General features: G+C 41.7%; 2 protein-coding genes across 9 annotated transcripts in view; one reads left to right on the top strand and one right to left on the bottom strand.

Annotated features, from left to right (window-relative positions):
- MXRA7 (matrix remodeling associated 7) overlaps positions 1-21,589 on the bottom strand; it is an 836,957-nt gene that overhangs the window by 640,845 nt on the left and 174,523 nt on the right. The window lies entirely within an intron of this gene.
- Positions 1-21,589, top strand: part of SEC14L1 (SEC14 like lipid binding 1) — a 101,470-nt gene that overhangs the window by 48,340 nt on the left and 31,541 nt on the right. Inside the window, exon 1 of one of the 8 annotated variants that reach the window (XM_050919296.1) lies at positions 12,506-12,808. The exons of the other annotated variants lie outside the window; for them this stretch is intronic. Within the exon in view, the coding sequence (XP_050775253.1) occupies positions 12,803-12,808 (6 nt within the window). The 5' untranslated portion in view covers positions 12,506-12,802. Of the gene's footprint in view, positions 1-12,505; positions 12,809-21,589 lie in introns of those variants that run through there. 8 annotated transcript variants of the gene reach the window in all.

Here is a 21,589-nt window from a genome sequence, read left to right as displayed (position 1 = left end):
AAACTGAGCTAAGTTCTGTTCATATTGAATGGTTGGGAATGGAGGATGGGACTGAAAGAGGTGCTAACTGGTACCTGTATCCCTGACTGGACTGTAGAAAGGTGTCTTAGTTGTAGTCCCACTCCAAGACTCTAAACATATCTATACAATAAAGGCCTACAGCTCTCCTCCTAGTTGGAACTAGTTACATCAAGTCCTAATATCAGCTCTAGGATGGAGACACCCCTTAGAACTTCCCTCTTCCACTAAAGCCAACTGAATGAATGTCCTTTGTTGCATGATGAACCATTTAAACTGCACACTTCCTATTCTCCCCAACTTAGATTATAAATAAATAATGGAAAGTGATGAGAAATACCTATATACTGTGACAGTAGAATCGTGGTCCTCTTTACGTTATTCTGATACACCATAGCAAATTTTGCTGCTTCTACTGAGGGGCCTGAAACAATCATATTCAAAGAAAGAAAAGTAAAACTAAATTCTACTTTGCTCTGACTCAGGATTGATAAGGCAAGCTCTCACCAGAACTACTGGGTTGCAAATATTGTATCATGGTAAAAGGAATGAATGTTTTCTCTAACTGGAAAAGTATTAGGGATATTTCTCCCTCCCACGTACCTTCTCTATGGAAATTCCAAAAAGCATCATTTGAAACCCTGATGTATATCTGGGGATAGCAATAGGTTCAGACTGGGGAAAATCCAGCCCCTCTTCTTGCAGACTTGGAGGTGCTCTCTGAAGAGAAATGGTGGAGTTTTAAAACTGTGGGGAAGTCAGGCACCTTGTGGATCCTCTCAGTCCTGACTGGTCATAGAGGGCAACTGAATCAGAATTCCACCTAAACTACTCCAGCCATTGGAATAGAATTAGCCTCCCTGGTGAATCTTTGATTCCTCCCTACTCCTCTTCATATCTCCTGGTTCTGCTACTGGTTCTGGGGGCTGAATTTGCATTGTAATGCATTGCATTAGGCTTTAAATGTACTACCATGCTCTAAAAGAATATCATTTTAAAGATTTACAGTCACTTTATTTTAAAGTTTTCTCTTTGCTAACGCCTGAAAATTGTAGCTTAAAGATTAGAAATGACCATTATGATCTGTTCTGACCTTCATAAAACAGGCCATAGAATTTCACCCAAAGATTTCTGCTTTTAGCACAATAACTTTTGGTTAAACTAGAACATTTAACATCAACTTCTTGAAAAGTAACATGAATAGAAAGCAGTATGGTTATTCATCAAACCAAACTGTTTTTTCTCTCTTCACCCCCCGCCTTTCCCACCACCACCTTGTTAGTCTCCTCCTTTTCATGTCCCAGTTTACGTAATGCTAAAAGTAGCTTAAATGGCGAAAAGTACTGTTTACTCAGCCTTTTCTTGCGTTACCAAGGTTAAATAGATGGAAGAAGAAACCAGAAGAATATGCTTCCAAAACCCTTTGAGAATGCTGCTGCTCATTTGTAGAGCTCTTTAAGTTCAAGAGTTAAACTTTCTTATGTAAGTTATGCACATTGTTGCGCACACAGCTTAGTCTTCAAAATGCCAACATTACAATGATGGGTCCCTCATATATATCATACTGCTCTTGGGCCACGAGGTTAAGAAATGACCACTTGAGCTGAAAAATATAAGCTGTGATGCTGGCTGGCTGACATGAGTTAGAGTTCCTTTGAGTTTAATTTCCAAAATAAATTTAAACATTGTAAAAGCAGCTGCTTTGTGATACTTTTGGGATTTACCAAGACCAGTAAAGGGTTGTCACCGCCTGCCTTTTAATCCTGGATGCTTCTGTGCTGTGCGGCTTTGGCTCAGAGCCCTGACACACCAACAGCCCACTTACAGCACACTGACCTCACCCTGGCTTGCATCAGGCTGGTTACTCCTTGTAGGGTAAGACCAGCTGCCTATTCAGAACTGTCTCCTCTGCAGTGCTTAGCCCCTCACTGTAGCACTCGCAAAACCTTGTCAAGTTCACTCATCCTTTAAAGAGTCTGTACATAGCACCAGCCTGTTGCTTTGAGGATTTTACTTTTCAGTTTGAAACACTACACTGAGATGGTTGTGTGGAAAAACAAGATATTGAATAGAAGGAATTGGGATAGAAATGGTGACAAACAAACATAAAAATATGCTTCAAAGACTAAAATCTAATTTTAAAAATGAGTCTTTTGTTCAAAGTAGTTTTTCCCTCCACAGTTGTTCTGTCAGCATGGCTGGCCAGTTCTAAAAGGTATTGTCTATGACAACAGTGAGTTGGGGTGGTATGCTAAGCTGGTCAAGCCAACTGAGGGTCATTGCTAGATACTGGGGACCCCCTTGCCCTCGGACATTGGGGTGCTCTTAGGGTCACATTTTGATATCCAACAAGTCTTCCAAGAGATGAATTTGTGGGTAAGGAAACGTATACCATGTTTTAATGAAATCCATATTATAGGTTTCAGCACCAAAGATGTTGAATATTTAGAAATATTATGAAAGTGTGTTGCACTTACACTCTGTCTATAAATATGTTCCATCCACAGTTACAAATTTCATTTTAGAAATGAAGTTTATATCTTAATTTGGTGGCTGCACATAGTGTGCATCAGACCTACACAATACTGTGTTCATATTGATTGTAAGTATATATTTTTAAGAATTTGTGATTTAAAGAAAACTGGATTGAGGATTACGGGCTAGATTTTTCAAAAGTGCTAAGCACCTTCAAGTGGAGATGGACTTTCAAAAAACTGTCCTTCTATTTAGGCATCTAGATGAACTGGACAGATTTTCATAAGTGCTTGGTATCCAATGTTCTCAGTGGGAACTGATGGACACTGCTCAGTGCTGACCTCTTCAGCAAAATCTGTCCATAAACCACTTCCACAGTCACTCAGTTTAAAGAATTAAATTACTGTTCCCATTAACTGTTAAATATTTTTTAGTTTCTCTTAAAACAGAAATCAAAGTTCATTTTGTGCTTCTTTGAAGATGAAATCCTTTCTAACTGATGAAAAATTGTAGCTGTAGCAAAAAATAAACAAACTCGTGTAATTCCTCCATTTTAGTGCAGTAGTCAAAGTACCTTAAAACTCATTGCGCATAAAACTAGACAGACTAACGGAGCAACGTTCATTTGCAACTTTTTAGTAAATATGTGTGCATTTGAATTTTCTGACAAGATTACTTGCCTGCTTTTCTTAATTTATTTTTAACAGATCTGTGAAGACTTCTGACCCTAAAGTTCTGAGTTTAAAATGAGTGAATTACAAAAGAGGAATAGAATTTCATGAAGCATAAATACACTTCACTGTTAAAGTTCTCCATATCTACTCTGTCTAGTCTTTTAGATTGGTAAACTAAAACAAAATCGCTAGATCTGGAATTATATTGAGTTTTCTCAATTGTTTCTGATTTGTCAGTAAATCGTCCCTTTCATTATAAAGGAATATCAGTCAACTTGAAATCTAATTACTTTAAACTCATTTTATAAAGAAAAGTAATTTTGGATACTACACCTCCCCCAAATCCTGTGCCAATTTTTGTGGCCTTCCTAATTTTTTTTTTAAAGTTCCTTTTCCCTGTTGCTATGTGGAAGACCCATTGAAACAATGGACACTGGTTAACTGATAATGAAAGGGAAGCAGTGAAAATGGCCATACATAAAGTTACTTCAAGTGCACAGAGTAGATGGAATTTGGAGAATGGGTTACTTCTCTATTATTCAGTCTGTCATAGTAACCTTAGGTGTAATTTGTAACAGTCGGTTTAAAATCCATACAATGTGGGTCCTTTGGTTTAAAAAAAATCCACATTTATGAAATTGGAAATTAATGGAATATAAGTCCTTCCACCCCCCACCCCCCGTAAATTATATTTTTCTTGCTGTGCAGGAACTTTGTACAATGAGGAGAATCTTAGTATGTATCTTATCTTTTATTCAAAACAGTTTATAATCTTGTGATTTTTTTTCAATTATTTTTAATCCCAACCCCCATCTCTTTTGTAATTTTTTATTTAAAAATATGGGTTTGACTACAAAGGGAAATTTGTGAGTAGAATTATACTGTTATAACTCCCGAAGTGGACAGTCCTATTCTGAAGTAAAAATGCCTTTTTCCAGTTTAGCTTATGTTGTTTTCTGTCATTGTTAATGGTCTCTTGCTTCACAAAGGACAAAATACATTCTGAAAACAAATTTAATAGCATTTTTTTAGTAACTTGTTTAGAATGAACAGCAGTTACAAAAATGTGAATTAAGTTAAGCACAAGGAAAAATTAACTTCCTGCAGTTTGCATGTTCGTGGCATGATTAAGTATTTCCATAGCTTTCAGTTTTTGTGGGGAAACACATGACTGTATTGTAGCTGACAGCTGCAGTTTCTTTGTTCATCAGCTGCTTCTACCCAGTTCTGAGTGGGTTTGTTTTTTTTGTATTTTTGAAAAAAGCCTTTCACACTTTGAAACCTAAAACATCCTGCCAAACTTGGAGGAAGTACCAGCAAAAGAGAAAAAATGCATTGAAACTCAATGCTATTGCTTTAATCTGAAAATATTCTCTCTAAATATTTCAGTCCTCTGAAGGTGTTTAGATTATGAACATGTCAGAAGTGTGGTTGCAGGATCCATTGATCAGCCAAATGGCAGTTGTCTAGAAGCTCAAAAATTCAGAATTAAGCTCATGGGGAAAACTTAATGATTTGCTTTTGACAATAGATTACCTACCCAGCACTCCAGACCTCCACCTGCGAAAGGGTATCTGGTAATTGTGGTCTGGAAAAGTATAAACTGGGCAGTTTGGCAATTGTTATTTAATCTGAGGATAGCAGTTTAGAAGTGTTACGTGCATTCAACTTTCATGGGAAAAGGTTGGGATGTCTTGTTAAATATGCTGAGTGCACAGTTGGAGTTTGTGTAGGGAGATCCATGAGCATCTATCTGAAGCTGTATTGGCAAATTCTTGTTTGTGATTGCTTAGAAATAGTAGGATATAGCCTAAAGGAGATATTTATCTTGTCTGTTCTGCATGGGGCTCTGATAATTCTGCTCCTCCCATTTTCATAGAAACTTCATTGATATCAGTTGGAGATGGGAGCCTATAGAGGACAGAATAGTTGAGCTGAGATTTGGTGTATGGAATGGGGAGAAGTATTTCAGTCCTCTATTTGACATAGTTTAAAATTAAAAAAAAGAAAATAACTAGAATTTAGCTGTATAGGCATCTTACGAAATTGAGATAATGTTATCTATGTGTTAAGTGGGAGGAGAGACTGGATTCTGTTCCTAGCTATACCACTCAATTGCCCAAAGTCTGTCTCAGAAAGTTACTTAACTTCCTACTTATCAGTAACATGTATATAAATACTTTCTGATAAGGGTGTTTTGGGGCTTAAGAAATGAATGTTAATAAAGCTCTTCGGGATTCTTAGACAATTTGACATTTCTTCCCAGCTTCATATAAGATTATGGAGAAGGGAAGAGAGTGTAATGGAAAAGGGGAAAGAGGAAGGAGAAATTATGGTGCTGGAAGGGAACTCTAAGAACTTTTAATGAAGGGCCCAAAATCCAAATTCAGCTTTACTTTCTGAATACTGTATTAAGGAAGCGCTGGTTGCAGCTTCATAGTTAGTGCTGAGTTCCGTTTTGTCCTTAAAGCTGGAATTCCACATCTGCTTTATGTGTGGGGGAAAAATAAAGCCGATTCTTCCCAAATTTACAGCACTGATGTCTTGAATATAGAATGAATTTTCTGAGAATTTACAAATTTATTTATTTGTTTCTTCTAAGAACATAAGAACAGCCATAATGAGTCAGAACCATGGACTATGTAGCCCAGTATCCTGTCTCTAACAGTGGCCAATGCCAGATGCTTCAGAGGGAATGAACAGATATGGTCAGTTTCAAGTAATCCATCCCCTGTCGTCAAGTCCCACTTCTAGCATTTGGATGTTTAGTGACTCCCAGATGATGGGAATGTGTCTCTGACCATCTTGGCTATAGCCATTGATTGACACGTCCTCCATGAACTTACCTAATTCAGGGGCCCCAAACTAGTTTGGACATCAATATTTGAAGTTCTTAACATTGCCTTTGCTCTACTGCACACCGAGGTAGCACAACGGGGAACATAAGCAGGACCTTAAGGGAGCCCTTAGAGTGCAGAGACATTGAGACTGAGACTGGGCTCCCTCCAATCCTGTTTTCACAAAACACTGATCTCCACACCGTCCTCCACACTGTAATCATAGAATATTAGGGTTGGAAGAGAACTCAGGAGGTCATCTAGTCCAACTCCCTGCTCAAAGCAGGACCAACACCAACTAAATCATCCCAGCCAAAGCTTTGTCAAGCCGGGCCTTAAAAGCCTCTAAGGATGGAGATTCCACCACCTCCCTCGGTAAACCATTCCAGTGCTTCACCACCCACCTAGTGAAAGTGTTTCCTAATATCCAACCTAGACCTCCCGCACTGCAACTTAAGATCATTGCTGCTTGTTCTGTCATCTGCCACCACTGAGAACAGCTGAACTCCATCCTCTTTGGGAACCCCCCTTCAGGTAGTTGAAGGCTGCTATCAAATCTATCCTCACTCTTCTCTAAACCCAAGTTCCCTCAGCCTCTCCTTGTAAGTCATGTGCCCCAGCCACCTAATCATTTTCATTGCATTCCGCTGGACTCTCTCCAATTTCTCCACATCCCTTCTGTAGTGGGGGGACCAAAACTGGATGCAGTACTCCAGGTGTGGCCTCACCGGTGTCGAATAGAGGGGAATATAATTCCTTCACTTGATCTGTTGGCAGTGCTCCTATTAATACAGCCCAATATGCTGTTGGCCTTCTTGGCAATGAGGGCACACTGCTGACTCATATCCATTTCATCCACTGTAATCCCCAGATCCTTTTCTGCAGAAATGCTGCTTAGCCAGTCAGTCCCCAGCCTGTAGCGGTGCATGGGATTCTTCCTTCCTAAGTGCAGAGCTCTGCACTTGTCCTTGTTGAACCTCATCAGATTTCTTTTTGCTCAATCCTCCAATTTGTCTAGGTCACTCTGGACCCTATCCCTACCCTCCAGCATATCTACCTCTCCCCTGCCCCCCAATTTTGTCATCTGCAAACTTGCTGAGGGTGCAATTAATCACATCATCCAGATCATTGATAAAGATGTTGAACAAAATGCTATAAATCAAATGCAAATTAAGGACCAGATTCATCAATACATGTGGCTGCTTGTATTTTTAGTGAGGCAAAGCAGCTGTAAACCCAGCTTGGTTGGTATGTTCTGGGTGCTCTGTGCTACTTTGATGCAAAAGTGAATCTGCAAAAGTGAATCTGCTCTTAAAGTTTTTTAATTTTAAGGTTGTTACCACATAGCTTCAGATTAGTAGAAATATCCCATGGTAACATTCTCATTGGGTTTCTTGTTTAGTATTCATGTACAAATTTTCAATTAATCCTAGAAAATTTAGGAGAATTCAAGGCAAAAGCTTCCATAAATTGGAGTTGACGTTTTGAGAGTGTATATTAGTAACTTAAGAGTGTAAAACATTACAGGGATTTTCACACCTAAACAACCCTAACTCTGTCCTGTAGTGACATGTGGAAGGAAGGAGGGAGAATAAGAAAACTATCTTTAAAATTCAGTTCTGTAGACACTAAGATACCTTAATCATAATTGCATTGTTAGTGGATGATGTCACTATGGATTAGAATTAAGACTGTTTTGGTGCCTTAAATGTGCATTTCAGTACCTTAACACATTCAAATTTCTTTTAAGCAGCCTTAACTTGGAATTTCTTGGGATTCTAATGCCTGGGTTTTGGTTGATTACAACATTCCTGTAATGTGTGTGTTACTCTTAAACTTTTTGGAATATATAGCAGTAATTAACTCCATCTTAACCCAGGGATGTTTTGTTTTATCTCAGAATGTATGATCAAGTTATGTAACAGTTTGAAAACATAAATTGCTAACCTGCCTTAACATAGTGGCCTCTCGGTTTGACTGTGGCTTGTAATTTGCAGAACTGCTGCTGTAATATCATATCCCTGTTTTAGTAACAATAGTTGTTAATTCTGTAAGATTAAAAAAAAGTGCTTGTGTGTTAATGGCGCCTCAGATCTTTCAGAACTGTGGGAATGGCAGTGCAGTGTTTACATTTGTTTGGGCCACAATAGGAGCGGAATGATTAGTTTCCTGACGTGAGCACTTTCTTTTCCAAGTGCTTTATTTTTCTTCATTCAGTGGAAAATGTGAATGCCATCAGCGTTGGGTCCAGTTCAGGAATACAGTAGCCAATATCCTTCTCAGAGGACATTTTGTCAGCCATTTTATAAATTGTATTACTTTTTAACTTATGAAATCTATTTTTACTGTGTAATTCATTGGCTTGTGGAACAGAATTTAATGTGAACTGTTTCTTTTGAACTTTGTTTGTTTGTTCTTGTAGTGTGACTAAATTGGTCCCATCTTTCTCTATCTGTACTTCCACAATGTGGGTGGGCATGATGTGGAAAAATCTTTTATTTATGTAATCTTTATGGTTTTATTCACTCTTTTTTTTAAAAAGAAAACCAAGGACTGAAGGAATGTTGACAGTTTCACTTTTGAATCAATTAATTAAGCTTTGCGCTAGGCATATTTCCTGTTTGTACATGGGGAAGGTGACAGATTTTGGGGACATAATAGTTGCTACACATGATCAGATCATTACTCTACTGACATGCCTTTGGCAGCAGCTGGAACCTGATAAATATCCTATAATATGCCTAGTCATTGGTATAGTGCAATACATATTTGGAGGAGGATGGGTTAGGATTCCTTCCTAGATTCTCATGGGCATTGTACTGCAACATGAGATTTGAATCCCCTTGTGACACTATCTTAGCTTGCATAGCTGCATGTTAACTTCTTTGCCGACCCTCCAATAACTGTTGTGCTGCATTCTCTTGACATTCCATTGAAACCAGCGGACTGGCAGGATTTAACCTGTATATTCAGCTGAAGAAGCAGCATTCTACCTGGAGCTTCTGGCAGCAGTCAAAGGGGCTAATGGTCAGTTTGCTAGTCCTCTTTAAACTCTAGCATAGTGTTTGTCTTGAATATCTCCTTTGGCCATATATTCTATGGGTTGACTATGCTATTTATAATGTAAAATTATTTGTATGACAATAGCACCCAGAAGCCTATGTGCCTCTGGGCTAAATTCAGACCTAAGGTGAGTGCAGTTCATTTTATTACTTTGTGCTCTTCTCTCATTGGCCCTCTTCTGGGGGAAGGGACTGTAGATTGTTGTTCTGTTTTCAACTCTGCCACTGATTCTGATGCCCAATGTAAGTCTCTTATCCTGTCTGAGCCAAACCATGTTAAATGGTTTTAATATTTACCTAAAAAGGAACAACTGAGACCTACCCTGTAGCTGTTGTAATAAGTAGACAAAAGCAAATTAACAAATGATTAAACTTTTAACGTACAGTCCCAGTAAGTAATACAAAAGTTAATATATTTCAAAATAGACATGGGACAGATAAATGTATTTTAAGATCATAGCAGATTAAACAGATCTGATCATAGCAGATTAAACAGATTTGCTAAAAAATCCAAATGTAGAAGTACTTAAAATTTTAAGTTAGCAGCAGTAAATCATCAAAGAGTATTTGATTCTTCCAAAAATACATCCCCAGTGGACACACAGTAGGATAATGGCTGAGTTGTAAAATAAAGTTTCATAACTATAGAGATTCAAGTCACAGAACACTCAACCCATGTTGCTCATAGCTCAATTTAATGACAAGGATGAGATAAATATCAAAACTAACCTTGTAAACAAATTATTATTTTATGATGACAGTGCCACAGCGTGCTGACATTAATCTTGCTAAGAAATTCAATGCACAACATTATTTTTGTTTAAACTAAAAAAATAGACAAGTAAAATAACTTAATGGATTTCAAGCCTTTAATTCAACAGTTAGAATTTAAAATCACAGTGGGGGGGTGTACACATTGCTATATTACATAAAAGTTTATGCATTACTTACAAACTCTAATTAGCATATGGGACCATTCCTTCCATTCTAACCAATCCCATTTGGTGAGATATTAGGCTTTCCCTACCAGCCCTGAAGGAAGAATTATTAACTTATTGCACATCTAACACAACATCCTGTGGCAGTTATTTCTCAGTACTCCCACATTTAATCTTCAACTGGAGGTTGAATTCGTGGGGAAGAAAGGATGGTATAATCAACAAACTTGTGCCTACAAATTACGCTCTGCCTATATGAGTCTTCAGAATGAGATGCCACTCTCAAAAAATTATGTAGATATTCAAAATATAACTGTGTGTACTCACTGAGCTCCATTTGGCTCCTGCTTGATGGAACTTGATTATGCCCATGGGCTAACGTAGGTTCCTCAGGCTTCTTGATTTTGGGGAGGAGGATGAAGAACAGTGTCACTCTCCTGAATATTGTGGCACCAAAGTGAGCTGTCACTTACAATAAACTACAAATCTGTGATCCTCCCTCTTTTTCATACATAAGGAATAAAATTGCTAATGGGGTTGGTATTTAAATTGTTGTTGTTAAGGCATCTGCGTTAACACTTCACTGAAATGAACGCAGCTGTTCAAGCCTCCCAAAGATACTGCTCCAGCTCTCTGCAGGCTCTCTTAGTAGACCTGTTTGCATCACTTAGGGCATGGCCACGCTTGCAAATTAGAGCTTATTAAAGCAGCCCAGTGCTCTCTAACTCACAACCGGTCCACAATGGCAAGGCACGTAGAGCACTCTGACTCCACGGCAGGGGTAACTCTAGCTTTTTTGCCTCCCCAAGCACGGGGCAGCCTTTGGCGGCTTTCCTGCAGCAGATCCGCCAGTCTCACGGCTTCAGTGTACCCGCTGCCAAATTGCCGCTGAATCCGTGGGACTGGCGGACCTCCTGCAGGCAAGCTGCTGAAGGCCGCCTGACTACCGCCCTCGCAGGGGCCAGCAGGGCGCCCCCTGCAGCTTGCTGCCCCAGGCACGCATTTGGAATGCTGGTGCCTGGAGCCGCCACTGCGCCATGGCTAGAGCATTCCTGGTACTCCATCTCGGCAAGTGGAGTAATGTTTGATGCTCCCCCGTTGGAGTACCACAGTGCCAATGTGGACGCCCTGGTCTGTTAATGGCTCTGATTGGCCTCCAGAAGTGTCCCACAATGCCTGTTCTAGCCACTCTAGTCATCAGTTTGAACTCTACTGCCCTGCCCTGAGGTGACCAACCATCAGACCCGCCCTTTAAATTCTCTGGGAATTTTGAAAATCCCCTTCCTGTTTGCTCAGCCAGGCGTGAAGTGCTCTCAGTGAATCTTTCCGGGTGGCCATGCCTCCACGTGCCAGGTGATCCCCAGTATGGCGTAATGGCGAGGTGCTGGACCTCATCAGTGCTTAGGGGGAGGAAGCTGTCCAGTCCCAGCTGCGCTCCAGCCGTAGAAATTACAGTACCTTCGGGCAGATATCAAGGGACATGATGGAAAGAGGCCATGACCAGCACTCACTGCAGTGCAGGGTTAAAGTGAAGGAGCTGTGGATGCCTACCTCAAAGCCCATGAGGCAAACCGCCGCTCTGGTGCTTCCTCCACGACCTACTGTTTCTACAAAGAGCTGGACACAATACTTGGGGGCGACCCCACCTGCACTCCAGGTACCACCATGGACACTTCAGAGTCCAGTTCAACAAGGCAGGAGGAGGAGAAAAGCAGGAGCAAGGGTGCTGAGGCAGAGGAAGACACCCCTGAATCCCTAGATGCATGCAGCCAAGAGCTGCTCTCAAGCTAGGAGCAAGGTAGCCAGTCGTGGCCATTGGTGCTTGGGGAAGGACAAACACCAGAGGAGATTCCCGGTAAGCAGCTTTTATTTTGGGAAGGAAGTTATTTGGTGCAGGCTCTTTTGGTGAGGAGGGTTAGGGCTACATGCATGCCTAGATGCAGAACAGGGCATTGATGTGCTCTCTCACATTGCGGTAATTGGCCTCAGTGATCTCTTCAAAGGTCTCAGCCAGAACTTAGGCAATGCGCTTGCAGAGGTTTCTTGGGAAAGCCACTGTGGTCCTTGTTCCAGTCAGGCTAACATGTCCACGCCACTGTGCCGTGAAGGGCAGAGGGACCATTGCTGCACACAGGCAAGCTGTATGTGGGCCAGGGCGGAAGCCACATTGTAGTAGAAGACCTTCCCTTGCTTCCCAGGTCACCCTCAGCAGTGAACTATCTTCAGAACAAACTCTTGTGGAAAATGTGGGGGCAGTGTTCAATATAGGGGCCCCCTGCAACTGTTGGCTCTCCCCAAGGCACAGAAACCCAGAGGACAGTACATCCATGAAACAATCAGTCCCCCTTGACCCTGTGCTTACTCACCATTTTGGGGCTGCCATGGGTTATGTGCACTCTCTTTGGGACAGGCAAATTATGCTATTGTGTAGACTGTGCTTGCCCTCCTTAAGTCCGGGGCAATCATTGCTCTGTCTGGTGTGAACAATGCTGCCTCTGTTAAGTGTTGCATTTTGCCTTTACAGATGCAACCTTGAGATCTCAGCTGTCCGTGTTATCACCAGCCAAGAGACTGCAAAGACTCAGGAAGAGGCCACTTAGAAGCAAGGAAGACATACTGCATGAAGTAATGCAGCAGTCACTTAATGAGAATCTAAAAGCGCAGGAGTGGAGGGGGAGTGAAAGGAGGGTCTGCCATCAGAATGCAGATTGCAGACACAAAAGCACGAAGCTTTGACAGCAAAGCATGGATCAGCTGATAAGCATCATGGAGTGGACTCGATCCAGGTGCTCATAGCAATGCAGGTGAAGCACTAGAGCGCCAGCCCCCACCCCGCCCCCAGCCCTTGTCCCAAAACTTTCCCTTGTGCCCCCATGTCACCTCCAGCCCACTTTCCCCAACATCCGGGTTCTTATCGCCACCAGCTACCTCCAACACCTGTAGCTTCACCACCCAGCCTTGAAAACTGTGACCCTTACCCACTGCACTCAACCCCCGTCACCATGCAGTATAGCCATCCTGAAGTGCGTCAGTCATTGCACAGCACTCCAGACAGGAAGGCTGAGTATGATAACAGGACATACGCAAATCTGTGATTGTATCATTCCCCAACGCAACCCCTTGCCCTTTCTGTTTCCCAAGCAGTTGTTTCTTTTCAATAAATGATTTTTTTTTCAGTAAGTGGATTTTTTTGGGTTTGAAAACCATTCTTTCTTGTTGCATAAAGTAAAAGCTATCTTAGCCCAGGAAAGCAACAGGCACTGCAAGTCAGCGTAGCAAACACAGATTCCTACTAACATTGGAACCGCTGCACTTCACTGCCGTGCAGGGCACCAGACATTACTGGTGGCTTTCAGTCTCAGTTGCTCAAATTGCTCCCTCAAGGCATCCCTAATCCTTGCAGCCCCGTGCTGGGCCCCTCTAATAGCCCTGCTCTCTGACTGTTCAAATTCAGCCTCCAGATGCTGAAGCTCCAAGGCCCATGCCTGAGTGAATCGTTCACCCTTCCCTTCACAAATGTTATGAAGGGTACAGCATGCAGATATAACTGTGGGGATGCTGTCATCAGCCAGGTGTAGCTTCCTGTGCAGACAACGCCAGCGGCCCTTTAAACGGTCAAAAGCACACTCCAGTCGTTCTGCACTGGCTCAGCCTGTTGTTGAACCACTCCTTGCTGCTGTCAAGGCTCCCTATGTAGGATTTCATGAGCCATGGCATTAAAGGGTAAGCGGAGTCTCCAAAAATCACAGTGGGCATTTCGACTTCCCCTACAGTGATCCTCTGGTCTGGGAAAAAAGTCCTGGTTTGCAGCTTCCTGAAGAGGCCAGTGTTCCAAAAGATGTGTGCATTAGGCACTTTTCCAGGCCAGTGGAACAACCACGGTGATCCACAAGCACCTGGAGAACAGTAGAGAAATACCCCTTCCGATTAACATACTGGGAAGCTAGGTGGACTGGTGCCAGAATTGGAATATGCGTCCCAGCTATCACCCTTCCATAGTTAGGGAAACCCATTTGTGCAAAGCTAGCCACAATGTCATGCACGTTACCCTTCTTCTGAGGAGGATGTGATTAATGGCCCTGCAAATTTTTATCAACACGATTCCAGCGGTCGACTTTCCCACTCCAAACTGGGTAGCGACCAATCGGTAGCTGTCTGGAGTTGCCAGCTTCCAGATTGCAATAGCCACCTGCTTCTCCACCGTCAGGGCACCTCTCAATCTCTTGTCCTTGTGCCACAGGGTGGGGGCGAGCTCATCACACAGTCCCAATGAAAGTGGCTTTTCTCATCCAAAAGTTCCACAGCCACTGCTTGTCATCCCAGACGTGCATGACGATGTGATCCCACCACTCAGTGCTTGTTTCCCAAGCCCAAAAGCAGCGTTCCGTGGTGGTGAGCATGTCCGTGAATGCCACAAGCAATCTGGTGTCTTATGCATTACTCGAGTTGATATCATTGTCGGAATCCTCACTGTCAGTTTGGATTGTAAGGAGTAACTCGACTGCCAAACGTGACATGCTGGCAAGGCTTGTCAGCATATTCCTTAGCAGTTCGGGCTCCATTCCCACAGACCAAAAGGGAAAACAGAATGAGCAGCACAAAAAAGGTTGAAAGATGGTGCCAAATGTGGACGGAAGCACAGGGATTGCTGGAATGCAAACCGATACATCACGGGGTGTTGGGACGGAACCCAGAATGCCCCCTTCCCACAAGCCACAGTGCCAGAATGGGAAGAGGTGCTCTGTGGGATAGCTGACCATAATGTGTCGCTGCAAGTGCTGTGAATGTGGCCACGCCTGTGTGCTTGCAGCTGTCAGTGTGAACAGACTGCAGCGCTTTCCCTACTGCACTCTCCAAAGGCTGGTTTTAATTCAAAGTGCTCTACATCTGCAAGTGTAGCCATGCCCTTACAGTCAGCTCACTTTTTTTACAAATGTAACAGCTAGAGACGTTTCTTTCTCTTAAATGAAAGCTGAGACTCTGATGAACAAGAGAGCAATTTGAGAGGTGTTATGTTACACCAGCTCAGTCTAACTCCTGTCCCCAGCGCATATGCACACATGCTTGATGTACTCAGAACCCAGGAACACAAGAACAAGAACAGTGTACCTAAGTACAGCACAAGGATCACAATATTGCAATTTATGTGGATCTAACAGTTTGTGAAGGTGGCAAGTCAAGTCTTCTGTCTGGTGGATAGTATTGTGCAGACATTGTTTGAACCACATTTCCATATTTTCTCTTTGAGTATGTTTGAAGCATTCAGGTGTGTTCCTAAGATCCCTACAGTGACTGCCTTTTTTGGTCTGAAAGTCAATATTCCGTAAAGATGGAACATTCATGGACTTGGAGGCTGAAGACTCCTATCCACCAAGCAAGTACACCGGTACCTTGATATAATGTGACCCGATATAACATGAATTCGGATATAACGCGGTAAAGTGGTGCTCCGGGGGGGCGGGGGCGCACACTCCGGCAGATCAAAGCAAGTTCAGTATAACGTGGTTTCACCTGTAACGTGATAAGATTCTTTTTGGCTCCCGAGGACAACGTTATATCGAGGTAGAGGGGTATTATATAGGCAGCAGCTGTTCAGATTTACTTAACCACAAATGTCTCATCTGTTTTGGAGAAACCGCTGTCTTTCAACTGAAGTAATATTGAGACATGCCTGTTATTGTTAAAGATCCCTTTTCTCTCTATTAGAGATGGGATGCTAACCCTGATATTCTGGTCAAATTCCATATCACAGAATTGTTTTTTGCCTACTTGTATTCACCCTAATGTAATATTGGATAAGGTGGTATTTGCTTCCTATCTAAGACTATTATATATTGTTGCTATAAACTGTCAGAAAGCTGCCATTTTTTCACCACAAAGATAGTTGCATCTTCAATAGTAAATGAAATGATCCCTATGTGTTTAAGGGCTTTTTTAAATATAGGGAAATTGAGCAGCATACTACATCAGAATAATTATACCACTATAACTATACTGGCATAACTTCCCCATCTGGACACTCTATTCTGGAATAAAAGTAGTTTTTATTCTGGAATCATATCCACATGGGGGAATTTACACTGCTATAGTTATGCTGGTGTATAATTCAGCTATAGCTATGCCAGTCAATTTTCTTGTGTAGAAAGTTGAAAGGTGCTCCCTAAATGTAGCTTGTTGAGAGGATAGTTCAGTCCTTGGCTTGTCTGCCAAGAGTGGCAACTGAACTGTTGACACCTGGATTGGCTCAAACTCACCTTATGCACATTTAAACTAAACTTTTGAAGTGGGGGCATAAATAGAAGTGACGTCTTTCTCTTGCAAGACACCATATTTGAGACATAATATTTTGGCTTAATATCATGGCTCTTATTATCACAGGGTCATATGCTGTGTGTCTGGATTGAGGGAACCCTTGCTGCTTTCAGAGGGGGGTTTCTGCTTGTGGATCAAAGCAGTATACAGTCCAAAGGCCATAAAGTTATTAGAGATATAAGATGCCATTTCCCTTCCCTTCTCTCCAAAATATGACCTAAAATCTGAACATGTGAGTATCTCTCAAACTTTTAAAAATAGTTTCCTATAACTTCACCACTATCTGACTCCTCAGCATTCTGGCTAGGACTTTATTAATATATAGTAGTGTCTTTTTAAAAGTCTTGTTTTGGAAACATTTCTGTTGAGCTCATGAAAAACCATTTCATTGAAAGTTTATATAGGTTTCCTGTTGCCTTCGTGATGGTGAGTGACAAGGGTGCTTAATTTCAGTGCAGGTAGATGGAAATCCCATAGGAATGTAAATCATTTTAATTAAATTTACAAAAGAAATTATAGTTTCATCGTTATGCTAAAGTTTAAGAGAGCTTGTCACTTCTGAGGTAGTGAACCTGTTGTACTGGTTCTCTTTTTTTTGTGGTGATACTCTTCCCCCTTCCTTCCCCCGCACAGTATTGCACAACTGTTAAATGCAATATGGAGTTTTTAGACTTCATCTAGAATTTTCCACTCCTGGAGGTTACATACTTCATTTGTTGGACATGTGGTCTAATCTGGTGTAGAGATTGTGTTCTTAGGGTGCTTTAAAAAAACAATAAAGGGCACAGAGAAGTGTAGGCACTGTTATGTATCAGCTTAATCTTGATTTTACTTTTTTTGACAGTCTTATTTTTATGTACACCTCTACCTCGATATAACGCTGTCCCTGGGAACCAAAAAATCTTACTGTGTTATATCAAACTTGCTTTGATCCACTGGAGTGCGCAGCTCCCCATCCCCCGAGCACTGCTTTACCGCGTTATATCCGAATTCATGTTCTATTGGGTCACGTTATATCGAGGTGGAGGTGTATTTTCATATTCCAGATGGTTCTTTGTGGTTACATAATAAAATATGGTATTTGACTGGATTACACCTTAAGGGTTCAAAGCTAGCTTAAAAAAATTAGGTTGTATGATAACTATGAGTAGAGCTGTTATTTAAAATGCCTAACTCTCTGCATTTGATCTGTTTTTGTGACATATTTAGAACCAAATGTAATCTACTCTGTAACCCTGGAAACTGCTATAATTCTGAACCAGGGAAAGGAACAGAAATGCCAGTACTCTAAATGAATTCAATAATCTTTCTTATATAAAAAGATTGCTTCACAGCAATGTTAAGTGCAAGTGAAACTTGCAGTTATTGTCTGAACTGAAGAATGGTAAAATACATCCAATGAAGTGCGCTGTAGCCCACGAAAGCTTATGCTCAAATAAATTTGTTAGTCTCTCAGGTGCCACAAGTACTCCTGTTCTTTTTGCGGATACAGATTAACACAGCTGCTACTCTGAAACCTGTGAAAATACATTATGTAAGCAGAATTTTAACTGGAACCTAAAAGAATTGTATCCAATTATAATCCTATGTCAGTAGTGGTACTGTCCTTGCAGGCTCTGTTTTAAAGAAGTGATTGGTATTATCCCATTAGTTGGCTGCACAGATGAGCCAGCTATTTATTGCCATGAATTCTGGAACTCAACATTTAAACCAATCCTTTCACATTGACAGAAGGCTTGGAAGGCATTAAATGGATATGTGGTATTCTGAGATGTATCCAGATATCACAATGTTCAGTTAGTTCAATGATTGCCATTGAAATATCTATAAATAAAATACCAAAAGAGTTTTTATTGATGCCTTCTTTAGTAGAGTAAGCTGAGTTTGTTCAGTGTACTAATGAATGTACAGTTTTTATTCTAAAAGGTTATTTTGATTTTCCTGTTTGTTTAGATGTCCTACAATATTGTTTTGCTGTTTGTTTGCATGTACACTTCTACCTCAATATAACGTGACCCGATATAATGTGGGTTTGCATACTATGTGGTAAAGCTCTGACATGCTGCTCTGAGCAGTGTGTTAAGGGTGCCGGGCCAGGCCAGGGCCGAGGTCTTCGATAAGGGGCAGAGGGTCTGGGGGGCAGGAGCTGTGGAAGGGCACTTCTGGGGGCCCGCAGTCCCAGAGTGGCCTGGGGCATTAGCGGGGAGCTGGGAGCAGCCCGGAGGTGTCCTTTCCCCACACTCACCGGCAGCGGGAAGTGGAGCAGCCCAGCCCCAGCCAGCTCCACTCTGCCAGTCCCCAGTCATGGTGCTCCACTTCCTGCCGGGCAGGTGAGGGCAGGATCTTTCCCCAGCTGCCTCCCAGCAACACGGCTGGGGCCGGGGCCATGTTTCTCCGCTTCCTGCCGCAGGTGAGTGTGGGGGGGCATCCTTTCCCCAACCTCCCCGCACTCACTGACGGCGGGAAGCGGAGCGCTGTGGCTGGGAGCTGGCGGAGTGCAGCGGACTGGGGCCGGCCTGCTTCGCTTCCCGCCGCTGCCAGTGAGTGCCTGTCGGGGGTGGGGGGGGTGGATGGGGTCAGAGCAGTCAGAGGACAGGGGAATTGGTAGGGGGTGGGGTCCTGGGGGGGATTAGAGATGGGAGTCTCTGGAGAGGGCGGTCAAGGAACAAGGCATGGGGTGGGGGAGGAAGAGCAAGTTCGATATAACACAGTCTCGCCTATAACGCGATGAGGTTTTTTTTTTTTGTCTCCTGAGGACTGTTGTATCGGGGTAGAGGTGTATATGAAAATATTAAATGGAATGATAATCCGAAAGTTAATATTAAATTGGATTTAGAGAGCTTTATGATATCTGAGGTGGGGTGGGGGGGTGTATCTGCAACCGGTTTGGCATTCCCTCCTGCTCTCCCACTGCCTTCCCTCCTCCCCCCTCCAGTATCCCTTCCTGCCCCCTGCTTTGCACACAGCAGTAGTGAGGAAACACTATGGAAATGGGGTGATAAGTTTGTAAGAATATCATCACTCCCGACCAAGTTAAAGCTATTAATGTAATATTATTTGCATGATCTGTAGAAAGCATTGAACCTGTTGTAACATGTACACTAGGCTATTCTGTATTGTTACTAGGTGATGCTTTCACTGCTTCCAGACATGGTTACATTTTTCAGCTCTCAGGGACAGAGTGCTCCCCTAATGAGTCTCTAAGATGGCTGCAATTCAAGCAGCAAATTACTTAGCATGTTACAGAGCCAGATATTCTGCTTTTACAGCAAATAAGTATTGTCTATTCTGGTTGAATATTCATAGGGTTACTTTATCAGATCTAAGTAAGGCCTTTGGAAATCTATAGGAAACTTTGCCAAATTCAGCAGAACTTTAACTCCATATCAGCAGTACAAACCAAACAGGTAAAGCAACACTGAATTTAAAATAAGCATGGGATTATTTTTTCCCTTTTGGCAAGGTATGAGGCAGGAACGATAAAGGGCTTCTCTATGTGGGGAAGTTATACCAGAAAAAGTGTCCACACAGCAGATTACACTGGTATAGTTTACACTGGTATAACTGTATTGGTTTAAATTCACATCTTAGTTTATACCGGTGTAAGTGTGGGGGTTATTTTGGTGTGTTAGCTTTTCAGTTTAACCTCCTTCCAAAAGGTCATAAACTAAATAGAAAAGTTCCACTTATGGTGGAATAAGATTGTCCACACAGGAGATCATACTGGGGTATATATAACTAGTAAAACTTTCCCAGGTAGACAAAGCCCTAAGTGATTGAGCACCTATAATGAACTAGAATTATTCCCATCTCTGGAGGACACTGTGGGAGGGAAGATTTTCTTCTCTACTTATGACTGGAGGCTGATAATTAAGGCCAAGATTGTCCTCTTCCCTTCCAAAATATTTTGTAACTGGAAAACAGGTGCAGATGGTTGCTTGAGAACCTGGGATTACATTTTTAATAATGCTCACTCCTGCACATGAATTAGCATTTGATCAGAGTGGCTGAAAGGATTCTGTTCACAATTATGTGCTTCCTGGGTGCGCATCTCTTAAATTGGGATGCAGCCCTGTTGCAATGCAAATATGCACTGTCTGTATAAAAATTAAAAAGATCAAGAAGCAAACTTTGCCATATATTAACTTTTATAATTATACAAAATTTCCATTGGCATTCGTGTGTCTAGAGCCTCTTGTTGAAAGCATTAAATTGCAAATCTCAAGTTCTTGAAGTTTAAAGAAGTAGAATGCATTTGGACTCTTTGAACTGCTCAGTAATGCTGGCACTGACTTCGGTGCATAAGCAGCAGACATTCTATCTGTTCCTTCTGTTAATATACCTGTCAAAATACATTAATTATACTGTAATCAGCAAGTTCTAGATCAGAAATGTTTTGTATACTTACATGGTAAACAGTAAGATGTGTAGCTTCTAAATGAGGCCAATAGGATCTCTTGCCTTAGTTCTTTTGCATCGCCTTTGTCAGGTAGACAGATCTTAAATCTTACCTTGGTTAAATAGTAAGGGCCAAATTCTGTGTTGATAAATGCAAAGTAATGCACATTGCAAAACATAATCCCAACTATATGTATAAAATGATGGGGTCTAAATTAGCTGTTACCACTCAAGATAGAGATCTTGAAGTCATTGTGGCTCTTCTCTGAAAACATCCATAAATGTAGCGGCAATCAAAAAAGCGAACAGAATGTTCAGAATCATTAAGAAAGGGCTATATCTAGATATATATACAAAATATATTGCCTCTGTATAAATTCATGGTTTACTCACATCTTGAATGCTGAGTGCAGATACGGTTGCCCCATCTAAAAAAGATTCAGAATTGGAAAAGATTTACAAAAGGGCAACAAAAATGATTGGGGATATGGAACGGCTTCCATATGAGGAGCCATTAATAAAACTGGGACTTTCAGCTTGGAAAAGAAACGACTAAGGGGGGATGTGATAGAGGTCTTATAAAATCATGACTCGTGTGGAGAAAGTAAATAAGGAAGTGTTACTTACTCCTCCAACCACAAGAACTAGGGGCCGCCAAATGAAATTAATAGGCAGCATATTTAAAGCAAACAAGGAAGCATTTTTCCACACAACACACAGTCAACCTGTGGAACTCTTTGCCGGAGGATGTTTTGAAGGCCAAGACTATAACAGGGTTCATAGACTCATAGACTTTAAGGTCAGAAGGGACCATTATGATCATCTAGTCTGACCTTCTGCACAAAGCAGGCCACAGAATCCTACCCATCCACTTC

The sequence above is a fragment of the Gopherus flavomarginatus genome, chromosome 12, assembly GCF_025201925.1.
Source record: "Gopherus flavomarginatus isolate rGopFla2 chromosome 12, rGopFla2.mat.asm, whole genome shotgun sequence".
NCBI classification, from domain to species: Eukaryota; Metazoa; Chordata; order Testudines; family Testudinidae; genus Gopherus; species Gopherus flavomarginatus.
Note: the sequence above shows the minus strand (reverse complement) of the source record. Positions and strands in the feature narration are given on the sequence as shown.